General features: G+C 31.3%; 1 protein-coding gene across 1 annotated transcript in view; it reads left to right on the forward strand.

Moving 5' to 3' along the window:
• Positions 1 to 4,959: 4,959 nt before the first annotated feature.
• The window catches only part of LOC118185338 (uncharacterized), a 70,495-nt gene continuing 50,085 nt past the window's right edge, over positions 4,960 to 25,369 (forward strand). Inside the window, exons 1-2 of the mRNA XM_035355179.2 lie at positions 4,960 to 5,120; positions 25,032 to 25,251. Of these exons, the coding sequence (XP_035211070.1) occupies positions 5,028 to 5,120; positions 25,032 to 25,251 (313 nt within the window). The 5' untranslated portion in view covers positions 4,960 to 5,027. The remainder of the gene's footprint in view (positions 5,121 to 25,031; positions 25,252 to 25,369) is intronic.

Raw genomic sequence — 25,369 nt, forward strand, 5'->3', positions numbered from 1 at the left:
TTTTTTTTTTTTCCAAAACGGATTGTAAAATGGATTTAAAATCGATACAGAAGAGATTGTTGTGGCACTTGTGTACGTACGTATGTGCGTATGAAGGTTTCTCGCATAACTCAAAAACGAGTAGCCTCAGAATGTGAAAATTTTGCAAAAGGAATTGCTACAATATGTAGTTGTGCACCTTCCTTTATAGTCGCGATAAGCCCCACCAAATGTATATAAATATGTATGTATATATAAATACCCACTCTGTTACATGGCTTGGTGAGGTAAGAAATTTTTATTCTTACATGTTGGTAAATTGTGCATTATTTTGCTTTAAAAGTGATTGAATTATGTTGATCGTATGTTCCGGTTGAGGATATTATGCCTTTAGTTAATCTGCATGCAACAGTTGTAGAATTATCAACAATTTAAAAGTTAATTCAGAATTCAAACAACAAAAATCAGCGTTATATTTACGAAATTTTCACAGGACTAGTTTCGATGGTTTTACCGAACGACCATCCTCAGCTGCAAAACCGCAAATGAACAAGATAGGAAATAATAATTAGATAAGATAAGAAAGCCTGGAAAAAAATAAGCAAGTGGCGCCATCTGTCGGTGAAACCAGAACTAAAACATAATTTCTTTAAAGGCCGAAGGCAAATTTGGATTGGAATTAGGATCGTTAACTAGAACAGAAAGATTTTTATGAATGTGAAATGCCTCTAAAAAATCCAGTTCTCCAATGGAAGATGTTTTTTGAATAATTTTGGTAGCAGAAAAATTGATAGTGTGATTTTCGGACCAACAATGTTGAGCAACAGAAGACTTCTGTGTTTCCTTTTTTCTAACATATGCCTCATGTTCCTTGACGCGAAATTTTAAGGCTCTCCTAGTTTGGCCAATGTAAATTAAATCACACTGGCAAGGAATCCTATAAATGCCCCAGGAATTCATATCCGGAATGGGGTCCTTGTGTATGGAACTCGGAAATTTATTGATGGGAGAATAGACAACCCGAAAGTTTAATTTCTACAAAATATGTGCAACTTTATAGCTAATTGATGGAAAGAAGGGAGTGACAACAGAATTTTTATAATCTCCTAAAACAAGAGTGTGTTATTGTGTGTTATTCGGCGTGTTATTGTGTCTCAATTTAAAAATTGTTTAAATGGTACTAATCCTAACGAGGCCACCGTTTATTTAAATTTGAAACTTAATAGTGAAATAAGTCAGTTTCTACACCAATTTCAGTGTGTGTTTGAGATGAAAAGCTATTTTTCAACTTGGTGCACTAATCGTACTGTATTCTTCGGATACAGTTATTCATAATATAATTGTAGCGCTCGTTAATCATAATTTCAAATTACTTTTTATACATTTCCCTTTTTAATTACATTGCCGATATTCAATTTTCAGTCCAAACGGACGTTAGACCAGAAGGGCTGTTAGTCTCGAAACAGCCTTTTACGTCGAATTACTAAAGACGTTGAATCACTTTTCATATTGTTGCCACCAAATATTATCGCCCTGCATTATATTAAAAATAAATAATAAAGAATCTGCATGAATTTATGTATGTTTCTCGCATTATGAAAGAACAAGGGTACCTAGAGCCATCAAATTTTGAATTATGAAAAAACAACGGTACCTAGAGCCATCAAATTTTCAATAACCACGGGCACCTGGAAACCCGAATTTGGAATTTGTTTTAATATCTGTTTCATATTTTATGAAACTCTAACTAACTTTTGATAAAAATTTCTAAAATTTCACAGCGAGCAGTGACAACACTGTAGTAAATAAAACATCTTTATCCCCAGTGCGAGACTATTGGAAATTCAAAAGATATGTTGTTTTGGGCGTTAGCCGGTATGCTCTTGAAACGTGTATGTGTGTGTAAAGGGAAAAAATGCCCCTTTGGGCGTAATAAATCTAAAAGCTTTCAGTTTTTTTTTTTTATTAAAATTATTTTATTACAATTATTAAATTTCGTAAGTAAATACTTTTTTGTTTTCATTATAAAAGTATTCAGTATTACAATTTTAAATATTTTTTATATTAACTCTTTCGCCGTTCTCTCCTGTCCGCTAAAATTTCCCCCGGCGGCCGTCTGTTTTTCGTAGCGTGTAATGTTGTTTTCTCTGTACATCATAACTTCCCATGCGTGACTTTCGTAGTGGATGAATGTCAATGAATATTAAGTAAAATTATAAGGAAATAAAACATAATGGAAAAATAATAATATCCCTGCTTATTTCTAACAGCAGGATAATTGGATAACATCTGATCCAGGCGGTCCACTCCTCCCATTTTGTGGTTGTAATCTTTTACAATTATTGGTTTTTTTACAGTTCTTTTTAGTGTTCCAACATCAATCATCGAGTTATTATGCACTGTACTTATCAAACGTATATCCTTCTTGTCTTTCAAATTCACAATTTCATGTTTTCTCTTTTTCTGCTGAGTAGACGTTGGAGCCATCTCTCACTGTCTTGTATCTTATGTAAAATGGCGCGTATATTCATAAAACCCGTGGCAAATTTAATTAGAAATGGAATGCCTAATTAGTGTTGCCCTCTAGAAGGTATTAGAACAAACAAAAATAAAAACTCAAACAAGTAAACATTTAGAAAGCGTTTTAAACGTTTAAAAGTTTTAAAATGTAGAAGAACGCTTGAGGCGCGTTACGGCCGCCCTGCAGAAGTTTAACTTGAACATGCTAGACGCGTTACGGACGTCGAAGAGATTAATATAAATAAGCGTAATTATTATATCATTTTCTTCACTACTAAAAATTAAGCTATTGTTATTGATGCTCCAGATTTATATCACTCTCAAAATAATTCAAAAAATTTTAACAATAACTCAAAAGTATAATTATTGCCACATTAAACTGTGAACTGTTAGAAACTGTTAGAAGTGAACTGTTAGAAAATCTTTTAATGTTCGTTGCTGAATTTATTTATTGAAAAATTCTGAAATATAAATTTCTAATATTATAAAGTTTTATTTTAATAATAAGTTTCAGTAATCTGATTTATCTAAAGGATTCGTTAAATTCTGAAATTAATTACTTTATTTATTCGACTTTGATACTAAAAATTCAGCTTTTAATATCATAAAATTTTAATTTGACATCATTTCCATAAAAAAGCAGTACATATTTAAAATGTAATATATCTAGATAAATAACAATTTTCAATTAAACTTGCCTAAGAATATTGTATTCTGCGATATTATATAAATATTAATATGAAACCTACCAGTGGAAGAGTGGATAACACCGCCAAACGCCGGCAGTTTGATCCGGTTCTTCGAATTCCAGCAAAATGACTGTCTGTATGGGCATTTACTTCATGTGTTACTTGAATATTAAACTTCCCTTAAAAAATCTTCCCCGAATGATGATATTCCTTCTCTTTGCAGATTGTATCATAATCAGCTAGACAAATAACGATCAACGGGCATTTCTTTTATGTGCTTCATTTTGATAATCAATGTATTAAGTGGTTATTTAAAAGGCTTCGTGTTTGACTTCAAGCAAGAGCACTCAACTCGTTTCTTGCTCAAGACGCTTTTCATTCGAGGTCGGATATTAAACAGGCAGGAATGTTCCCTCTCCGTTTAATAAGCATATTTCGCCACATTTTTGGCAATCAATTTAATGTTAACTGCATATATTAGGCCAATTTCACTGTCCCAAAATCTCGTCTATCTTCTGCAAATACACTTATTTCACTATCGGCGAAGCGGCTCTGCATTCTAATACATAAGGTACTTGATATAGATATAGATATATATAGCATAAAAAATGAAAGCAATTTACGTAGCAGTTAAATCATTCAGATTATAAGATATTTCTCCCGCCTTCCAGCATGCCTTCGTGGTGTAATGGCAGCACACTCGGCGCATATTCGAAAGGTGCAGATTCAAGTCCCAGCGAAGGTATTGCTGGTATTTCACGTCTCCAGCTTCAAAATAACCTAATGGTTCCACAGTGGCGCCCGAACTAAAAGATGGTGGATCATGATTCTTCACCACCAGGATTTGGCGATTGAATCCCCTAATCCCCAGTTGCCTTTAAAAGGGGGAAGTATATAAGGTATATCTCTCTCGTGCCAGCATGCCTTCGTGGTGTAACGGTTAGCGTACTCGGCGCTTATTCGAGAGGTCCAGGTTCGAGTCCCGGCGAGGGCATTGTTCATTTTTCTTGCATTATTCTTCTAAATAGCCTAAAGATTCTACAAGATAGTTAAAAGATTTCAAAATAAGTTTTAATTTTTGGATTTAATCTAATTACTAAGTTATAAAGCTTTCAAATACGTTAAAAAAACTAGTAATTATTTACCAATACTTTATGGAGCTAGAAGTCAGACTACATTACCTAAAATTAATTGTGTATTGTAATTGTGTATTGTGTTGTGTTAACTCTTTATTCAATTTTTTATTTATTTATTTATTTATTCAGTAAACAGAATTGCTTTATATATATATATATATATATAAAACAAAATTAAGTTTTCTTCGTACACTAAAAAATTTATCAAGATTTCCCCCCCCCCATTTTACAGGACCATTAAATTTCTCCTTTTACAGGACTATTCATTAATAATTAAATAATAATGAATGGATAATAATGCAAGTTCAGTTGATCAAGAGCTGTTGTATCTTTCAAAGTTTTTGCTTTGGTCTAAAATTATTTTCCTCCACCTTTCGTGCCAGGGCCCCTTTGGCGTACCCCTTAACTACGCCCTTGGAAGAGGTTTCCACTTTCAGTACAGCGCAGGGGCCCTCAGCGAGGTAGGACTGATGTAGCTTCGAATAATACAGGAGTTTCGACTTCTATTTCCGTGGGATAGCTACCCATTTCGGAAACCTAGCGAGCAGGTGTGTGTCACATGGTTTCCGGCGAGGGGATAGCAGCTGACAAACGCTTTTCTCTCATTGGTTACCGCTGCAGGTGCGACCGTTGCGCTCCGCTTTCGGTGGGGGCAAGGCTTTGAAAACGCATTCGGTCAATATCTCTAAAAGAAACAAAACACATGGCTAAAGTGCTGTCCGATCGGATTGCCCACGCGATTCCTGTGTGGACAGTGGAATCTTTGCTGTCATGTAACTCTGCTCAGGACTGTGGGGTGAGTGGCAATTCTGTCATTTTTTACGCTTGTCATGATTATTTCTATGCCTCCTTTCGTCACCGAAAATGAAGGGCTTCTGTAATTACTATAACAGCGCTCTGTTGCTGTCAAAACATGCAGCAGTAAACCTTTGCGTGCACATTGAGCAATAGCATTATTAACAGACAATATTGCTTACTCCTATTTCTTTGCGTAGCCATTGCATGCGATTTTTCATATTGCAATTAGCCTGAAACTTAATTTTTTTTTGTAATATTATATTCATAAAAGCTACAAATATCAGAGATATTGCAACTATGAATTAACTTTTTACATGAGGAATGCAGTTAATGTTAAAATTTTACTACCTGCTTTCACCGTTCTCATCTAATTTAAAGAACAGAGGATAAACAAAGATTTGTCTGTTTACATACATATTTATTTTTAAAAAATTTAAACGAATTTAAGCTTATGAATTAAAAAGTTAAAAATTCATGTGATAGTAATATACACAATTTATGAAAATCATAACAACTTTCTGCACTGATAGTAGAAAAAGGAATAGCAGAAATTATAAAACTGAAAAAGGAATAATAATTTAGATTTAAAACACAAAATGAAAAATTATAAATTTTGTATTATTACCACATCACAAAACTGCAACCTCTGTTACAGAAAGCTTTCTGTTCTGCCCTGTATGTATATGAGGATATATGAAGAAGTCTGAAACGGTGGTGCTCCAATCTGAGAACTCCCTCATTTAGCTCGCTTACCTCTTGGCAAATGAATTCATTCGAATCAAACGTCATTAATTACCGGTAACTATTTTGAAATATTAATTTCGGTGGTTTATATGTAAAGAAATTAAAAATTAATAAGGAAATAAAGAGATATAAAATGCCCAAAATTGTGTTTCCAAAAATTACAAATGATATTGAGGGTTTTTTTTTTTTTTTTTTAGCCCAGAGGGCTAAAGTCGCAAAACGGAATTTTGATGCATTTAACTATAAACAGCGAATCACCTTTTTAAATTGTTGCCACCAAATATTATCACCCTGTATTATATTTAAAGAAATTAAATAATGAAGATTCTGCATGAATGTATGTATGTTTCTCGCATCGTGAAAAAACGACGGCACCTAAAGCCATCAAATTTTGAATAACGTAATCCCCCACCCAAACATGGACACCTGGAAGCCTGAAATTTGAATTTCGAATTTGTTTTATTATCTATTTCATATTTTGTAAAACTTTAACGAATTTCTGATTTATAAACACAACAATTTCAAAGCGAGTAATGGCAACACTATGCGGGGGGGGGGGGGATATTTATCTCCAGCGCGCGAAACTGTCTATTGGAAATTCTAAATATATGCTGTTTTTAAATGTTTTATGGTATTGCTGTTAAATTGAATTTTACGGTTTAAGTGCGAAGAACATGATATTTACTAAATAAGGGTAAATTAGTAATAATAAATATTTACTAAATAAATATTTACTAAATTTACTAAACAAAACGTTTGGCCCCATTTGGGCGTAATATAAAATATGAAAACTTTCAGATTTTCTTTTCGATAATGTTTATTTAAACCGTTTATTTTATTTATCAGCCCCAATCAATTAGTAATAAAAAGAAATAAATAATTATGTTCAATATGAAAAATAATTTATTTAAATATCTTTTATTAATGATCTCATGCAAAGAGAATTAGCTGTAATGTAAACAGTTAGGGTTAGTGAGCAATTTTGATGAACTTAGTAACACTTGTTTATCAATAAGCAAAGAATATATTTTTTAAATTCCTACTATTAGCTCACACTCTCCCGATATCTTGTTCAAATTTTCAATCATTAACAAAATACTTTTTATTCATCTACTCAAGTTCAAATACATTTTTTGAAGCTTGTATTGGATGACACTTGATGTTAATAGTTTTTTCACATATTAAAAAAAATTTCGGTATTTTTAAAATTTTTCTTTGTTGACTTAAGTAGAAATTGACTTTAAAAAACATTTTTATTTAAATAATTATTAATTAATTAATTTTCAATCGTTAATGAAATACTCCACTTAAGCTCAAATACATTTTTTTAAACTTGTATTGGATGACACTTGATGTTAATACAGTTTTTTCACATATTAAAAATTGTTTGGGGTATTTTTAATTTTTTTTAATTGACCTTTGTAGGCATTGACTTTAAATTTTTTTATTTAATTAATTATTAATTAATTAATTTTCAATCGTTAATAAAATACTTTTTATGCATCAACTCAAATTCCAATACATTTTTTTAAACTTGTAGTGGATGACATTTGATGTTAATACAGTTTCCTCACATATTAAAGATTTTTAAAATTTTTAATTCATTTTTTTTCTTTGTTAACCTAAGTAAGAATTGACTTTATTTTTATTTTATATATAATATATATTGCTTGTTATTGACCACGTTCTTGATGGTTCGCAAGAAAGAACTCAAAACAGTAAATTAAATACTCACCAGGAAAATACAGAATTGTTACAAATGATTTATAGAGTTTCAAAAAGCTGTGTTTCATGAAATTGAAAGCATAAAAAAAAAAAAAAAAAAGACTGCATGAAATGACATCAATTCGAATTTTAGTTCTAATCTTATTCTCAATGAGTGCTCCTCTGATTTAATCCAAGTGGTAAGTCAGTTCTGTCCAACCGCGTCGTAATACTAACCCGTAGATGGTCACCAGACAAACTATAATGAGAAGCTTTAGTTCCTCCTTAGTTTATGTTGTTGACAGTTGAAAACAGTCTTTAACAACCTCCAGAAGAGAAAAAAACTACTGAACTTGAGGTCGGGTGATTTTAGTGGCCATCTGAATAACGCTAAATCATTTTCTCTGTATCAACCAATTCAGTTACAGGTGGAACGATGAAACATACAATTTGCTGGAACATGACATTTTCTGAATCATCTTACATTCAAAGAAATAACCAACTGCAACATATCAAAATACGATATACGTATGACATTATTCTCAAAGGAAAAGAAAGGGAAGCATATACTTTTATCTATGAAATAAAAACAGTTTTGGTGAATCTCAGCGATAGAATGACAGTTTTCCATGCTGTTATATCCGAATATTGTGAAGATTTATCATGCTGCACAAATGAAACGTCATCTCGTCGCTGAATACTAGAGAAGCAGAATAATTGCCGTCATGCAATAATTCTTGCATGCAGTTATAAAATTCACATCATTTGACATCAACCATCTGGATATTTATGTTGCAACATCTGCTGCTGTCTTCCAGGGAAACGGCGGGAAGTCAAATTAGCGACCAATGCAATTACTAGTTGATTTTTGTGGACTTCTTTTTCCACTCTTTCGTTTAGAAACGTTAGAATTTTCTAAAATCTAGCCTTGATGCAGGCAATTAATGTTCTTAAACTATCGATACCACTGACTTCTATGACCATTACATTATAACGCCATTATTCTAAGCCATTACTTTCTAACGCGAAGTTCCTTAATATGAAGAAGATTACCTTATAATTTTGTATTTAAAGCTTACTTAGGAATCTAAAGGAACTCAGCCTTATCCTAAAAGCAAATTTGTATTGCTATCAATATTAGTCTAAAGTTTCTGTGTATTACCTTTACTTATTAAATATTATGTTCTTCTCACTTAAACCATAAAATTCACTTCAACATCAATATCGCAAAATAATTTTAAAATGAGCATATCTTTAGAATTTCCCACACACGATCTCACGCTCTGAAGATAATTTTTTTTTTTCGTATAGTGTTGCCATTGCTCGCTTTGAAATCGTTGAATTTGTTAATCAAAAACTCGTTAAAGTGTTGCAAAATATGAAATCTATAATTAAAAAAATTCGAATTCCAAATTAAAGCTTCCAGATTGCCCACATTCGGTGGAAGATTACTTTATTCAAAACTGGAAGGCTTTTACGTTGTTTTATTACAATGCAATAAACATACATACATTTATGCAGATTCTTCATTTTTAAATTTCTTTAAATAAATATAACAAAGGCCATAATATTCGGTGGCAACAATTTGAAAAGTGAATAAACGTTTATAGTGAATCAGCGCAATATGCCAAAACGGAATTAATAATCCTTCTGGGCAAATTGCCCTTTGGACTAAAAAGGTTTGCAGATCCTTTAAGTTAACAGAGAACACCCTATTTAATGTATGTAAAACCATGGTGCATGTTACTTCGCCCCTTACTTGGCCTCCTCTTCCTTTTCCTTAGTTGGAATGCACTGGGTAATGAACTTCAAAGTCAAGAAACATACTCTTCCGCTCCTTACTTAAGCCTCTCCCTCCAGATAAATACACAGCGTGGAGCAGCCAGTTTTTAGCTGTTACTTTGCCGCCGAATAGTTTGGTTGCAGTCCCCTCCCCCCGGACGGAGTGTAAACAAGCATGGCAATGACGCATAAAAGGCGGAAGACTTGGGCGGAAGAAGTCCTCCCTTGAGTGCAGAAATGATGTAAGTCATATGAAAAAAGCGGTGCTTTGAAAAATTGTAGACCTCCAGATGTACGGGCTAACTGACCCACTCGGATATTCGATATTTTTGGATAATTTGGTTGCAGTTTTATTTTCTGACTAATAAAGGATTTGGTGTTCTGACAAAATACGAAGAACGGCTAAACAAGGTAAATATTTATTGCAAGCCTCGAGCGCAAGCGATCCTGTGAAATAAATGAACAGCTACGTAATGAATGCATTCAATAACACTGAAATAATACCATAACAACAACAAACACAGCAATTTTATCTTTACTATTTGCTGCGTGTAATTTAGTTAATTTGTAGAGACACTAGGTTATTTGGAAGCGGGAGACATGAAAAATGTGCTATGCCTTCGCCGGCACTAGAAACTCTCGAATACGCGCCGAGCGTGCTGACCATTACACCAAGAAGGCATGCTAAGAAGGCTGGAAAAATACCTTATAAATTTTTATTAATTTATTTATTTAAAATTAAATCTTATGCGCACGAAGCACAAATTCATTAACATTATAGACAAAATAAAGAATACTATTGAGCCATTAAAATTTTTTAAAAGTTAATGATAACAGACGATAAGCTTTCCGGTAACGATTAAACACAACTCTGTCCCACACGTCAAAGGAGCCCCGAAGACCATTCGGAATTCGACTGAAGTTGATAGTTAAATGATAGTTGAATTTCACAGATTTCGCCATGTCAAACGGGAATACGAGACAGTTTGAAATTAGAGAGTTTTCCACGATGGCTTCCCTTCCCTTAAGCAGATAGTGTTCGTGTACAGTCAAACGAAAGTTTTTTTCCGAAGTTTTTTAGCCCAAAATGGCTATTAACTTCGCTTTGGCATTTTGCGTCGAAAACGTTAAACGTCTGAATCACTTTTCTGATTGTTGCCAACAAACATTATCACCCTGTATGATATTTAAAGAAATTAAATAGTGAATAATCTGCATAAATATATATATGTTTCTCGCATTGTGAAAAAAAAACGATACCTATAGCCATCATATTTTGAATAATGTAACTCTCCACCCAAATATGGGCATCTGGAAGCCCAAATTTGGAATTTGTTCTATTATTTGTTTCATGTTTTAATAAAACTTTAACGAATTTTTAATTAACAAACTCAACGATTTTAAAGCGATCGGTGGCAACACTGTACAAAAACAAAATGTTTATCTCCAGCGTGCGAGACTGTGTATCGGAAATTCTAAAGATAGGCTCTTTTAAAATTGTTTTGCGATATTGCTGTTGAATTGAATTTTATGGTTTAAGTGCGAAGAACATTAATAATTTAATAAATAAAGGTAGCACACAAAACGTTAGGTTTTTTTTTTTTTTTTTTTTTTTTTTTTTTCTGATAAAATCTGAAAGTTTTCAGATTCCCATCCCCCTCCAAGATTTTCTGTAAAATTAAAAGTAAAGGATAAAATGGCAGCTTTAATCGGAACCTCTTTTTGAACCCAAACACTATCCGAATCATTTATTTTCCACATTGCATGTTTCAATCTTTCTCTTCGTGCTAGATTTTGTTGATTTAGGGAAACTCGCCTTGTTGTTTTTGGGATTTTTTACGTAATCGTTAGGAAATAACTTTTCTCTTATCTAAAGAAGCAAGTGTCATAAAAATGGCCTTGCTTCACTAACCACACTCATTCATACTATTTGGTAAATATATTGTTTTGGATCACGCATATGTGTCCGGCTTATATTTATAACATCCACACTGCTTAGAATGGACAGTGGAGAGACACGACGTAGAATCTGCACAACATAAAATCGACCACGGCACAGGATTCACACTGACACAAGATCGACTGTAGCATAGCTTTAGAGAAGGTTTATAACTAGAAACGTGCATAATTGGGAAGGAAAGAATTTTATGAAGTTATAATTTTCGCAGGATGCCAACACCGACAGTTAATCGAAACCTGTTTTTAAACTCTGGGTCAGTTTTGTATCGCCTTACTTTTGTCAACATAATCGCCGCTGTCATGAGAAAGGCAATACTATTTTACACAAATATATTCGTGTATGCGTGTATAAATATGTAAGATAAAAAATATACAAAAGATAAATGTTAATTTAAATTAGCAATAGCCCCTTAATTCCTAATTTGGTATTTCTCTTCTCTATTCTAAAAATAGTAGTCTTTCTCTACATTGCTTCACTTCGATGTAAACAGAACTAAAACTTCCAATAATAATTTTACAGCAGCATTAATTATCCAATCAGACGCATTGAGAACCGAAACTATCTCATTATGAATTAAGATTTCATCCTGAACACAACTTACTTGCTTTCTGCACTTTTGCCTAACTGGATAGCTGCTTGCTGCTCTCTTCTAACTGCAAAGTTATCAAAAATGTAAACGTTAGGAAATAGTTAGTGCACCAAGTTGTTTGTGGCTGTAACATGTTTTCTAAAATAAAGATGGATATTGAATCTTCCGCTGTCAAGTTTGGTTTCCAATATGCATCAACATTCTACGGAATCAAAATTCTTGCTGTTCACTACGGATTTAACATTATACCTTCTATGCTATCTACGTTCTACGTCATCAAAATTAATTAAATAAAAAAGATATTATTAAATCAGAATTGGTAGTTAACAGTCTAATAGGAAGAATATGCATCAAAATTGTAACAAAAGCAAAACAACCAAAAAAAAAAAAAAATAGTAATATAACAACTTAAAAATTCCTTAGAACATTTTAAGCAGCAGAGGAAAAGTTTTCAACAAAACCCCGTTTCTGAATTATATTTGGGTCATTATAGACTGATTCATGAAACAAATCAAAAGAAAGGACCGAATAAGAACAAATTAAATTTATTTGAAGGTGTGAAAGGCCATTATTTTTTAATTACTGATAAAGAACCCAGTAAATTTAATTTATGTGTAATATACACACTGTGACTGTTCTTCGGCACGTTATTTTAACCCAAAATTAAGTTAGTTTTGGTTCTCAATTTGTTTTGATTGTATAATTAATATTGATGTAAAACTGTTATTGGCTGTTTGAGTTTTCGTTCCATTTACATCATCAGTGTTATGTAAGAGTTATACGACATGGATTAGTCTCGAAATGACGCAGCGCAAAAAGAAATTATTATTTTTAGAATAAGAGAAGTGAAAATTAAGAATTGAGAAGCTATTGATAATTTAAATTGTAATTTATCTTTTACATGTTTTTATCTTACACACACACATACATATTTTCTCGACTGTTACCCGGTTCGGTGAGCTTAGTTTTCTCGTTCTTACATGTTGGTAAATTGTGCATTTTGTAACTGAAAGTGTATGTGTACAGCCAACGACTGCGGAAAATAAAACCCAGGTAAAAACTTTTGTGGCCTAAAATTTAAATAGTAACAGATTCTTAAATTTCCTTCTTAGCTTGATTATTTCCCCTTCCTATCCTAGAAATAATAGCATACTTATAATAAATTTGGAATTGAGTCCTTTCAGTATTATTCTCTGTGATATTATTCTTATATTATGTTCTCACACATGTACTTACGCAGCGCATAAAATTTTTCAGTCCATAATACTAAAATTTACGAACTAATAAAGCAGAAGTACAGTTTCAGTATTCTTAATTCAAAATGATATCGTAATTTATGCTATCTCTTCCCGTTTTCCTTTGCTTTGTGAACATGCTGTCTGCAGCTTCTCTTTCGCTCCTATAGTTGAAAACTGTAAAAGTGTGAAGTGTTTGCTTGAAAATAAATCAAATAGTGGATATACCCTTCTTAAGCACGTGAATTATGCTTGAAAAGTACAATAATCTGCAAGTCCATGATTGAGAATTTACTGGAAGAAAAAGACACTAAATGTTCACTCTTACTTCCTATATCACCTTCTTCTAGTATTAGTTATACAGCATCACTTCATCAAAATTGAATAGCACTGTCACCAAAATTTTTGTTATATTTTTATTATTTATAATATTTCAAACATAAAAATTTAATTTTAACTTAATGGATTCGAAAGCGATTGAAATGGATAGAAGCCTCGATCTCGATTTTCAGCAGCAAAATCTCTTTTTTTTTTAGATTATACCTATTTTTATTGTAAATTATATGTTTCATTTCGGCGAAAATTTGGCGCGTTATTACTAATTCGTGACTTCTTTGGGAAGCCGTCTAGTTAGATTAAAATTAACGTTAGTTAGGTTAAAATTGCTTACTGTTCTTGACCCATGTATCTTAACACATCAGAGATATTTCAAAAAAAAAAAAAAATAAATACAAAAAAAAAAATCTGAAAGTTTTCAGATTTTATATTACTCCCAAAGAAGCGTTTTTTTTTTACAATTTTGTGTGTTACTTTTATTTCTTAAATATCATGTTCTTCGCAAACGATAAAATTCAGTTCAATAGCAATATCGCAAAATAAGCATATCTTTAGAATTTCCGATACACAGTCTCGCGCGCAGTGCCCAGTGACATTGTTTTCCCCCCGTTTCTACGTCATACGACAAGTTGGAGGGCATCGGAAAGCGCAAGGGGAAATGCCAGCCCTTTTCGAGTTTCCTCGTCACCAGAGAAGACAGCATTGTTACAGGTCTGAATTTTATAATTTTTCTCTAAAAGTTTTTCTAGGTCTTAGCAAGACCCATACTGCTAGTCGTCTTGTTTATTTTTTCTTTTTTTCCTTTTTGATTTAAATTTAATTTACGGTTCGTTTGTAAAGTTTTAATTCTTTGAGCTCGCAGGTCAGCCCATAAGTTATTGTATATTTTGACTAATAGCATACCGCTAATTATTTATTATTTCTGTACATTGGAATTGCCTTTACAATTTTTACACCTTAATGTGTCAATATATGCTGACGCGTCGGGAAATTGGAACAGAGAATTGAGACTAAGTTTTTTAGACAGTTTATTTAATTCATTAAAAAATTTGTAGCGCAAAGTTTCAATTGTCTGTTTCGGCGAAACGCGTAATGGGGTTAGTTAGCTTGGTTCGAGATTCATTTTTAAAAATTTCCCTTGAAAAGCCAAAATGAACTTCGAATTGGGCTAATTAACCATTTTCCGCTTCTTAAATTTAAATATTTTTTGCATTTTGCCTTGTTCAATCGATTAGTACTTTACTGTGTTTTTTAATTTACTTTTTATTTAGCACATAGACTATTATTTTACCTCATTCAATTGATTTGTTTTTTACTGTGTTAAAGTTTCCGAAAATGTTTAGCATATATCTTTTTTATTAATTTAACTTGTAAATATACAAATATTTTTTTTTTCCATTTTCACACTTTTCATAGCACTGAATATGCTTATGTTGGAGTTTTCTTGGAGCCACAGCTCTTGGTAAATTTTTGGCGAGCTTACTAAAATTTATCTTCTAATTTCCTTAATTTTGCATTCCGCACAGTGCTGCCATTGCTCGCTTTGAAATCGTTCAGTTTGTTAATCAGAAATTCGTTGAAGTGTTACAAAATAGGAAACAGATAATAAAACAAATTCCAAACTTGGCCTTCCAGATACCCATATTCGGGTTGAAACGTAACTCATTAAAAGGTCGATGGCTCTAGGTACCGTTGTTTTATCACAATGCCAGAAACATACATACGTTTATGCAGATTCTTCATTATTTAATTTCTCTAAATATAATACAGGGCTATAATATTTGGTGGCAACAGTTTGAAAAGTGAACCGACATTCAAAGTTTTCAACGCAAATGCCAAAACGAAAGTAATAGCACTTAGCCTAATAACAACACTAGATTTTAATCCAGTCTTTTCTACATAATCTGACATCAGGAATATCTAAGAAATTAATTCGATAATAACTCCTTCTAATGAAGAAAATTGTTAAACGTTTAATTTTTTTCTAACTCTTAAATTAAAATGCTTCTTTAATGTTGGCTGCTCTGTTGGAAACATATGAAACTTAAAATCTGATGTGGACGATCCTTGTACGGCCTATTAAATTATAAACATTCTTTGCTGCATTTCATTTAAATTTATTTCCTGGAATTTCATTAGAGATATATTTCTCATTCAATCAATTCAGTTTTCACTTCGTAGCAAGGTAAAAATACATAAAAACTGAAAATATCTTGATTAAAAATAGTAGAATACAGAAAAGCCTAAAATACGAAATACAGTTAAAGAGAGTTACAAAAAAAATTGAAGTCTTGAAAAATTGAAGTGAAGAAAACCGTTCTTATTATATTTTTTATATTATTTTTATATTATTTTTTATTTATTTTTACAAAGTTTGCATTATTTATCTTATTTTGTAATCTATGTTTATTTCAACTTTACTTTGAATTCTATTTCATAATGACAATTTCCAATGTTTAATTTTTACAAATAATATAGAACTCAAATGCATAAACATGAGGGTGTCGGGGACGGTTACTCAAGTATTTTCGGATTTCTCTACTGAAATTGTTTTTACTCCAAATTGAATTGGCTAAAATGCTTCATAAGAATAAGTTCTTTGAGTATCAGCATTGGTTAGTAATCCCTTCTTTTCGCGGAAATATTTGGCTTGACTAGAATTGCCGGTTTGGCTTTACCTTATAACTCGAGTAAAGACGAAACACCTTCGTATTTAATTTACGTATTTTTATTAATTATTGTTCATTGAACGGGAGTTGGTTTGTTCCCCTTGAAAAGTCAACTAATTTCTGATCAATGACAATGATTACATATTTTTAATTTTATTTTTCCTTTAACAATCGAAATTTTGTTCTTCATGATGATTTAATTCCAGTCCCCGTTAAAACATTATTAACATTTTACCTTCAAGTTACTTCAAAACATCTTTCAAAATATAACTTACCAGTATGGATTCACTCTTTTAAAATAATTATACTTTAATTAAACTTAGGAGATAATATAATCAATTAATCAATATTGTTTAGGAAATAAATTATTATTAACTAACTTTGCAGCAATTGCGCAAGTAGTAGTAACTTGTTTTCGCACTAAATGAATTTAAGATAATAAAACATAGTAAAAATATATATATATATATTTGAATTTAACAAACATTCTCTATTCGTAAAAAGCAAATTTAAAGTTAATTAAATTTTAAATGAAACTGAATTACAAATAAATGATTAATTATTGCTGCGAACAATATCATTTAAATTCTGAGAGCATATATAAATCAAGTGCAAGTGTCAAAATCTATGAATATATAATTCCAATAAATTTTTTAATCCTAAAAATTTATAAAAATGCATAAGTGAATAATTGTTGAGCACGCAGGAGACAGACTTATCAAGGGGAAGTTGCCTCCAAACCTACTCTTCAATTTTTCAATTCGTGTTTCGTCATCCATGTAGGCAAGGCTAAAAGGAAAAATCGGATGTGTACACCACACGACTTCCTTGCACGGAATATTAAATTATATGCATTTTTTCTTGCATTTCATTTAAACTTATTGGATTGAATTAAATCTACTTCGCCGACACCGAATAAACCACAATAGAATAAATGCATTCTTTAAAATTCACTGTTATGTGTTTACCATAGCCATATTCTGGCGCTAGATTCACTTAACAGTATTATATTTCGTTCATATTATAACTCATAATGCACAAAATTTATATCATTTAAAGAATAGAATTGTCTAATCGTTGCCACGTGTTCTATTCAAATACTATAATAAAGCTAGAACGATGTATAAAAGAAATTAAGCGAACAAAACAAAAAAGAAACAGTTTTTCACAGACGATTGAGTACTTCTCATTCAATTAATTCAGATCTCACTTCGCGAGAAGGCAAAAATACGTAAAAACTCAAAATATCTATATTAAAAATTATGAAGTAAATCTTAAAACACTTATTTCCTCGAAAAAATTCCAGAAAGGATTAAGCATGATTTAATTGGCAATAATAAATGAAGGCGCTATCTTTGTTGTTGCAAAGCTAAGTTTCTCTAGATTGGCAACAAATCCACTAGTTTGCTGTTTCAAATGTAAGCAATCAATGGCCGCCATGAAAATAAAGGCTTAGCTTCACTTAAACAACTTTATTGTTGATAATTCTAAAAATATTGCATACAGATTTACTAAAGGCATAAAAACCTTAACCGGAAGATAAAAACAACATAATTCAATCATTTTTAAAGCAAAAAATGTACAATTTACAAACATATAAGAGTAAAGAAACTGAGATCACTCAGCCGGGTAACAGAGTGGATATATATATAAATATATTTATATACGTTTTGTGCGGCCGATTGCAACCAAAATAGGAGGTGCACATCTACATGTTATAGCAGTCCTATATACAAAATTTCAACGTTCTGAGGCTACTCGTTTTTGAGTTATGCGAGATACGCACGTACGTACATACGTTCGTACAGACGCCACGAAAAATTCGCTTCAGAATTAATTTTAAAGCAGTTTTATAATTTTTTTGGAGGAAACGAGTATTTTATTCTGTTCTTACGTACAGATATCACGCAAAAACATCGTTAAATTGCATTCGATAGTGGTCAAAATGGATATTTTCGTTAAAATATGCTGCCTGAAACTTTTCGCGATTACAATACTTCCTTTTACTTCGTACAAGGAAGTAAAAATCAAAACCAAAAGTAAAACCAAATATTGTGAATTACTAAAAAGAAATTTAAACAAGTTTAAACAAGTAGAATTTTGAGAAATTAGCATATATTTAAAAGTCAATAAAGTAGAAAACCAAATTTTTTAGAAAACCAAAGTAATTTAGAAACTCTTGCCTACAAAAACCTTCCCCGACACGAATTATGCATATAAATCAAAAAAAAAAAAAAAAAAAAACTAGATACTATTTATAAAAAATACACAAATAATACTAAAATAATACTAAAAAGGCAAGTAAATAGTAAGTCTTAATTTAATTTACCAACTATATTTGTATTTGGAGAGTGGAGCAGCATGCCAAACTAAGTGATGTAAAGTAGTGTGTTTGTTCTAACTTCACTAATAGAGGGCGCTAATATAAGGTTAAGTTGAGTGTTAAGCTGCTATCTGATAGATCTATTATAAAAACCTATTCAGTAAACGTTTAAGAAATGTAAAATGTGTGTTCTGTTGCAAAAATTTTTTACTAACTGTGAAGTATTGTAAAAATGCTAACTGTAACGTAATGTGAAAAAATGGTTGCAAATTATTGTAAAATATTAAGGGTAGTAATAAAGTACGAAAAAATTTTTTGAAGTAGAATTAATTTTAATTTTGAAAATTGTTTTTAAATGCTTTTAATTAAAGTAAAAAATTTATTGTAATAGTCTTAATTTATTAAAACTGAATTTCAACAGATTTAATCAAAACTTACTAAATACTGTCCAAAAAAGTAAGGAAAATTAGAAAAAGATAAAAATCTTTACTCTATTCGGGCTATAATTGAGACTTTTGAAAAGAGTTGACTCTTCATTAGTAAAAGGAAAGAATTCAGTATTGATTATATACATTTTTACAAATATTTACAATAAATATATACAAGATAATCCCTTAACTCTTTAAAATCCTCCATTATCATCCAGTTAAGTTTTAAGGTAATGTTATCATACCATAAAGAGTGAAAAAAATTATAAAGAAAAGTTAATGCATGCCTTTTTAATTAAAATAAATTAATAAATTAATAAAGTATAATTAATAAGTTTATTGGGACTTGGTTATTAACCTGAACATTAATTAGCTTTATTATTTCTTCCTTCAAATCTTCTATTTCAGTACATGTATTTTTTATTTTGATTATTTGGCTATAAAAAGGTGTTACCTATTACTTGTCTAGAAATATTAGAGTTCCAATTAATTAGTTTAATAGTATTAAACTGGAAATACATCCTTTTATCATATAATTTAATTTTGCTATGTTTAATTATTTTTGGATGTCCTCAATAGACTAACGGATGAGACCGTTCAACAATAGTAGTTTGACCAGATTTCAAATTCTAATAAATGGGTTGGCTGTATAGGGTTTCCTTAATTTTCTTTACGGAAGAACGGGTTTCTCCACGAAATTTCTTCATGAATGCCTTCCTGAGAGAGATGGTCCTTGTACACTTTTATTTTATTCAATTACTCTCACCTTTCCTTTTCTGCATTTCAGACTACAAATATTTGAGATAAATAAATTATTTAATTGGTAAACAATAGACTGTTTCACTTAATATGCAACTGACTTGCACGAATATGATGAGCCTACATACATATGTGCACAAATATGTACCAATTCCATGCTCATAAAAAAAACTTGAAACATAACAAACAATAAACACTAAAATATAGTCGCTTGCATTTGTTAGATTCACAAATTATTTAACAATTTGCTCAGTTATTTTTAGGCTTAGTTTGAACGTAGACTTCGATTCTAAAAAGTCGGTCTCATTGTTTACTTTGGTGAGCGGTTGTCATAGAAACCAGGTCAGCGGCTTCCAGTGACGATCTCTGACCTTAATTTTGTTTCCTGTATCGTTCTCCTACATAGATGGAGGGGATGTAGGAGAACGCATACATAGGTGGTTCCAATAATGAAAATACGTTTTGTGGAATACCGTGGCGCATATTTCTTCTCTTCTTAAAATATTTCATGTAATTTTGTTACGAATAGATTATATATCTTATTATTAAAATCTCATTCAGAAAGTTTACTTTCAATTAATGGATAGAGCCCTATTTCAATGAAAATCATAAGTGTACGAACACTTTTGGGAGCCATTGTAGGTCTCTAATGAATTTCGGGGAAATAAGTTTGCTGCAGAAAATGTATATAATTTAATATGTCGTACATGGATATCATATTGTGTCAACATTAGATTTTCTAATTTGTTATGAGTAGAATATTTTAAAATGCTTAATCATAATCTGTAACTGGACTAAGATAAAAAGCTTTTACTTCACTAACAGTGGTTTTCTGTTCAATAAAAAATATACCATTTTTTCATTTAAAAAAAGAGAGATTATTTTGATGAAGCATTTTTAAGGCCTATTTCAGATTACTTAGCGTTTAACTTCAACAGAAAGATTCTCACGTTTTGAGAGGATTTTGCTGCAGAAAACGAAAATCTATCATTGAGTGATTCGAAAATGGTTTAGCATAGTGGCTTTAATTTTTAAATGCATCGCGGCGTAACATTTATTGCAACGTGCATCTCTTACGATGTTCACTTTTTAGGGATGCAGTTTGAAGTGACATGTAGTTGCTGAAACAGAGAAACGAGATTAGAGAATGAGAAACACAGAATTAATATAGAATACTGTAACAGAGAAATAGTAATAAATATATGTGTATGATTATTAACCATTACAAATAAATGCGCGTAATCTCTACTTATAATAAAAGAAAGAGTCTGTTTGTGCGTGTGGTCTTTCGTTCGTGCTAAACTTGAGCTAATAAACCCAGGGCTACGAAATTTGGTACATACGTGCAAATCTAGACAAGAGCCAGTATTGCATTGTGGTTGCATTTTAAAAAAAAAGCGATTTTTTTCAAAATTCGAATCATATTTTTTTGAATTATTATTTTATTTTATCTTTTTGGATGACATCGCATCATTTTCAACAGTTCCATTCTTTTTGAAATGTGGTTTTGGCAACGTTTTCCATTCAGTACTTTGTATACTGGACTGCTGACTGTTGAAAATATGAGATAAAATGTTTGCTTTCTTTTTATTTTTGGATAGGCAACACGCACAACTCAATCTTCTTATTCTGAGGCGCATGATTCTCGCGAGGCACAAACAGAAATAATTTCCTTTCCTCACCCTCCCTCTTTATTAGCTAATGGTTGGTATATTTTGAATTATGTCATCCACAAAGCACAATTTTGATTGGTTATTGCTTTCTGATGATAGTTTCATTCTTTTAGAAATGTGGTTTTTACCAACAGTTTTTCATTCATTGCTTAGGATACTGAACTGCTGACTGTTTTCTTTTGAAAATATGAGATTCATTGCTTATTTCATTGTAATATTTTTATATTATGGTTTAACTATATATAACTATATATAATTTTAATCAGATAAAAAATTTTGCGGTTTTTTTTTTTTTTTTTTTTTTTTTTTTTTTTTAGAAAACAAAGTTTTTAACTTACTTTATACCATTTGAGTTCCTAAGATTTTGCAACTGGGAAATTGGTTAATTTATTTATTAAGATAATTAATATTTGTATTAAGGGATATTGCTTATTTCATTGTATTTTTTTAATATATGATTTTTATTGAATTTTTTTGATAAACTTGTTTTGAAGAGTAAAATTCTGTGCAGGTTTTAAATTTAATGTTTGGTGTTGTTCCCTTTAGGCATTTTTACGGTGCATTTAAAAGCCAGACGAAGGCTGACCGCGTAGCAAAGCAATTTAAATGCTTAATTTAAAAGTTTTTCTCAACTGTCAAGTATTGACTCTTGACCTAGTTCTGGGTCACGACCTACATTTTGTGAGCCACAGCTTAAATTATATTTGCGCCAAATGGGCTAAAAGTGCAAATTTTTATTTTTATGTAATATATGACAGTTTACATTTAATTAATTCAATGTAATTAAATTTTTTAAGTTGTAATTCAATGCATTTGCCATTTACATGCCCAGATAGTTTGTTTAAAATTGCATTTCAGGAAATCCTTGGCATTACATATCTTGAAATATACCTAAAATGTTTTTGTATGTAGTTTTATGCATATACGTGTAATTGCGCATGATAGAAAAGGTAACGTATTAGCATATATATCTGCATATTTATTAATTTTAAGAAAGCAATATGCTTACAAGATCTGAGGTGTTTTCTTTATTAATTAAGATTTCATAAAAATATGATTTTTCTGCTTACATGCATGATTTCTCTGAAATGGTTGATTAGAATTTCAAGAAATTTTAAAACTTTGTATTTGTTTCTGACATAAGAACCTTTTAAAATTACAAAGGGGTGTTGACACACTTTTAGAACTATTTCAAAACGTTTTGCAATAAAAATTTCTAGCAACAGCTTATTATTTGAAGTAATAAATATTTACTTTTAAAATTATTCTTCTTTCAGACTGTCGCATGTAAATAAGTTATGATTGAAGGATACGTTTTTGTGCTTTCCGAAAAAAAAATATTCCTATTCCGTAATTCAAAAACATACGCGCAAAATAAGCAATATTATTAATCGGAAAGGGAAAAACCCTCAATCATTACTTTTACTTGGAAAGATGACTCCAAACGAAAACCCCAAAAAGGTACGTACTGTTTCTAAAGTTAAATCGATGGTGACAGGAGAAAATCCGCCGACCCAGAAATCAGTTGCAAAGTATTTAAACATATCTGTAGTAAAATAAAATAACATTCCAAGCTTTACAACTTATAAAGCTAAAAAACATTATGTTCGCCAGCTTTTGCCGAGGCATGTGGCTCAGCGCAGAACAATTTGTAGAACTCTCTATTAAAACTATTTAGTGGAAGATAAATGTAAATAAATTGTGGCCCTTGATAACGTATGGATTTACCTAAATGAATCGAACAAAAAAAGGGTAATATTTATTATCGGAAACGAAGAGAAAAAATAAATTAATAAATCTGGTTCCGTCCATGGAAAGAAGGTTTCAGTAAAGTGTTTATGATCGTCGCAGCATCCGCTTACAGCGGGAAATAAAAAATAAGAGTGGAAAAAATGTTAAAATAAACTAAACATACTATCAATCGAAAGTTTTACGTCCGATATTTACAGAAAAAATTCCTTTTCTTTATCCCATTGACTTTCAAAGAGTGAAACTCAACGAAGATCAAGCAACAAGTCATACTTCGAAAAGTATCATTCCATTCCCTGATAAAATGAAGACTGATACAGGTGTTGCATATATACCTGTCACTTACGTACTCCTGTAAAGTCTCTTGACATTCCACATGTGGAATACTGTGCTTTTGCTCTCTTGAACAGAGCTCTTTCTAAGCGTAAACCCGCCACGACTCTGGAGAGCTTGAAAGTAGTGGAAGAGGATTAGAAATCAATACCCCTGGAAATTTTATGGAAGGCCCTTTTATCATGAAAATCACGATGCAGACTTACACCCCAGAAAAAAGGCTATCAGGCCGAATATTTCAAAAACACTCTTTCCGTTTTAAACATTTAATTAGATGAGGTCGAAATCATTCTAAAAATGTGTAAACAGCCTCTGTGTAGTTAAATTTTAAATAGTGTGAAAATTTGGACTCCATTCATAACACTGTTTTGATTAAAAGTATTTTGATTATGAATGCAATGATACATATTTACGAATTTATATATGTATTTTTTGCATTTCTTTGTTCATATTAAGGATATCAGTTACAATTACAGGATTTAAAGGTCATTATTGGTGGGGTTTGATGTAGAAGAGTATCTTTTTATAAGGAAGTAAAAGTGACAGAAATCCCATGCTAGGATAGAAGAGTTTATGTTGAATGAAATGTGTTAAAACGATCAACTGAATAGCTGTTATGTATTAAAGCCGATTAGCGCACCAGCCTAAAAACAAAACAAAGCAAACAAAAAAACAAAAACCCGGAAAAGTTTCAGATTTTAAATTATGTTCAAAGGGGCGTTTTTTGACATTTTGTGTGTTACTTTTCTTTATTAAATAACATGTTCTTCGCACGTAAGCCATAAGATCCAGTTCAACAGCAATATCGCAAAATAGTTTTAAAAGGAGCATATCTTTAGAATTTCCCACACAGAGACTCACGCGCTGGAGATAAAAATGTTTTTTCTGCACAACGTTGCCATTGTTCGCTTTGAAATCCTCGAGTTTGTTAATGAAAAATTCGCTAAAGTTTTACAAAATAGAAAATCGATAATAAAACAAATTCCAAATTTCAAATTTGGTCTTCCACATGCCGATATTCGTTGGAGAATTACGTCATTCAAAATTCGATGGCTCTAGGTACCGTTATTTTATCACAATGCGAGAAATACACATACATTTACACAGATTTTTCATTATTTAATTTCTTCAAATATATTGCAGGACTCTTAGCATTTTGTGGCAATAGTTTCAAAAGTGAACCGACATTTATAGGAGTCCGACGCAAAATGCTAAAGCGAAAGTAATAGATAGTCCTTCGGGACTCAAAGTCTTTTTGGACTAATAAGCAAAATTAGTAAAAGAGCACAGTCAATGTTGTTCTATGTTACTCGCAAAACAACTTAGCATCTCATAAAATTTGCAACGTTATTTTTTAGTAGCGAAATTTCCTTCTAATTCTTTCCTAATTTTATTCGGCCAACATTTTGTATTTTAAAATACTGATGGCATTTTAATAATCAAACATTTCTAGCGTGAAATTACTGTATAAACTTTTTTTCTTTTAATAAATTTAAACTATGTCTTTGCAATCAATGTAAAAATTTTCTATCTGCAATATATTTTACTTATAACTACAATATGTTACTGAAATTTGTTTAATGAATGTAATTGGTGATTTCAGTGCTCTTTTCTAAATTTTTCAGGTGGACAGTACTACATTTTATGACAGTGAGGCCGGATTGAGCGCCAAAGTAGGTCCTTGTAGAAAAGTAGCCCCTTGCCCAAGAAAACAGAACAGTTGGTCAGAAAACTGCTCTTATGCTAAAAAGCAGTGCGATGGAAAACTACTTTTCTGGCTGGGAGCAATTGCAGTTTTATTTACTGTCCTCGTAACCGTCGTAACAACAGTCATTTGTCTCGCAGGTAAGGTTTGAGATTACAGATAAAACTGAATATTGTAAAAGTTCTCATTTGAATAGGTTGATAATGTTTGAACTTACAGTAGGCCTTCAAGGTGGCTTCCGACTTAAGTCATTGCCGA

The sequence above is a fragment of the Stegodyphus dumicola genome, chromosome 3 (assembly GCF_044657685.1).
Source record: "Stegodyphus dumicola isolate Sdum_Otavi_A_Nest chromosome 3, ASM4465768v1".
Taxonomy (NCBI): domain Eukaryota; kingdom Metazoa; phylum Arthropoda; class Arachnida; order Araneae; family Eresidae; genus Stegodyphus; species Stegodyphus dumicola.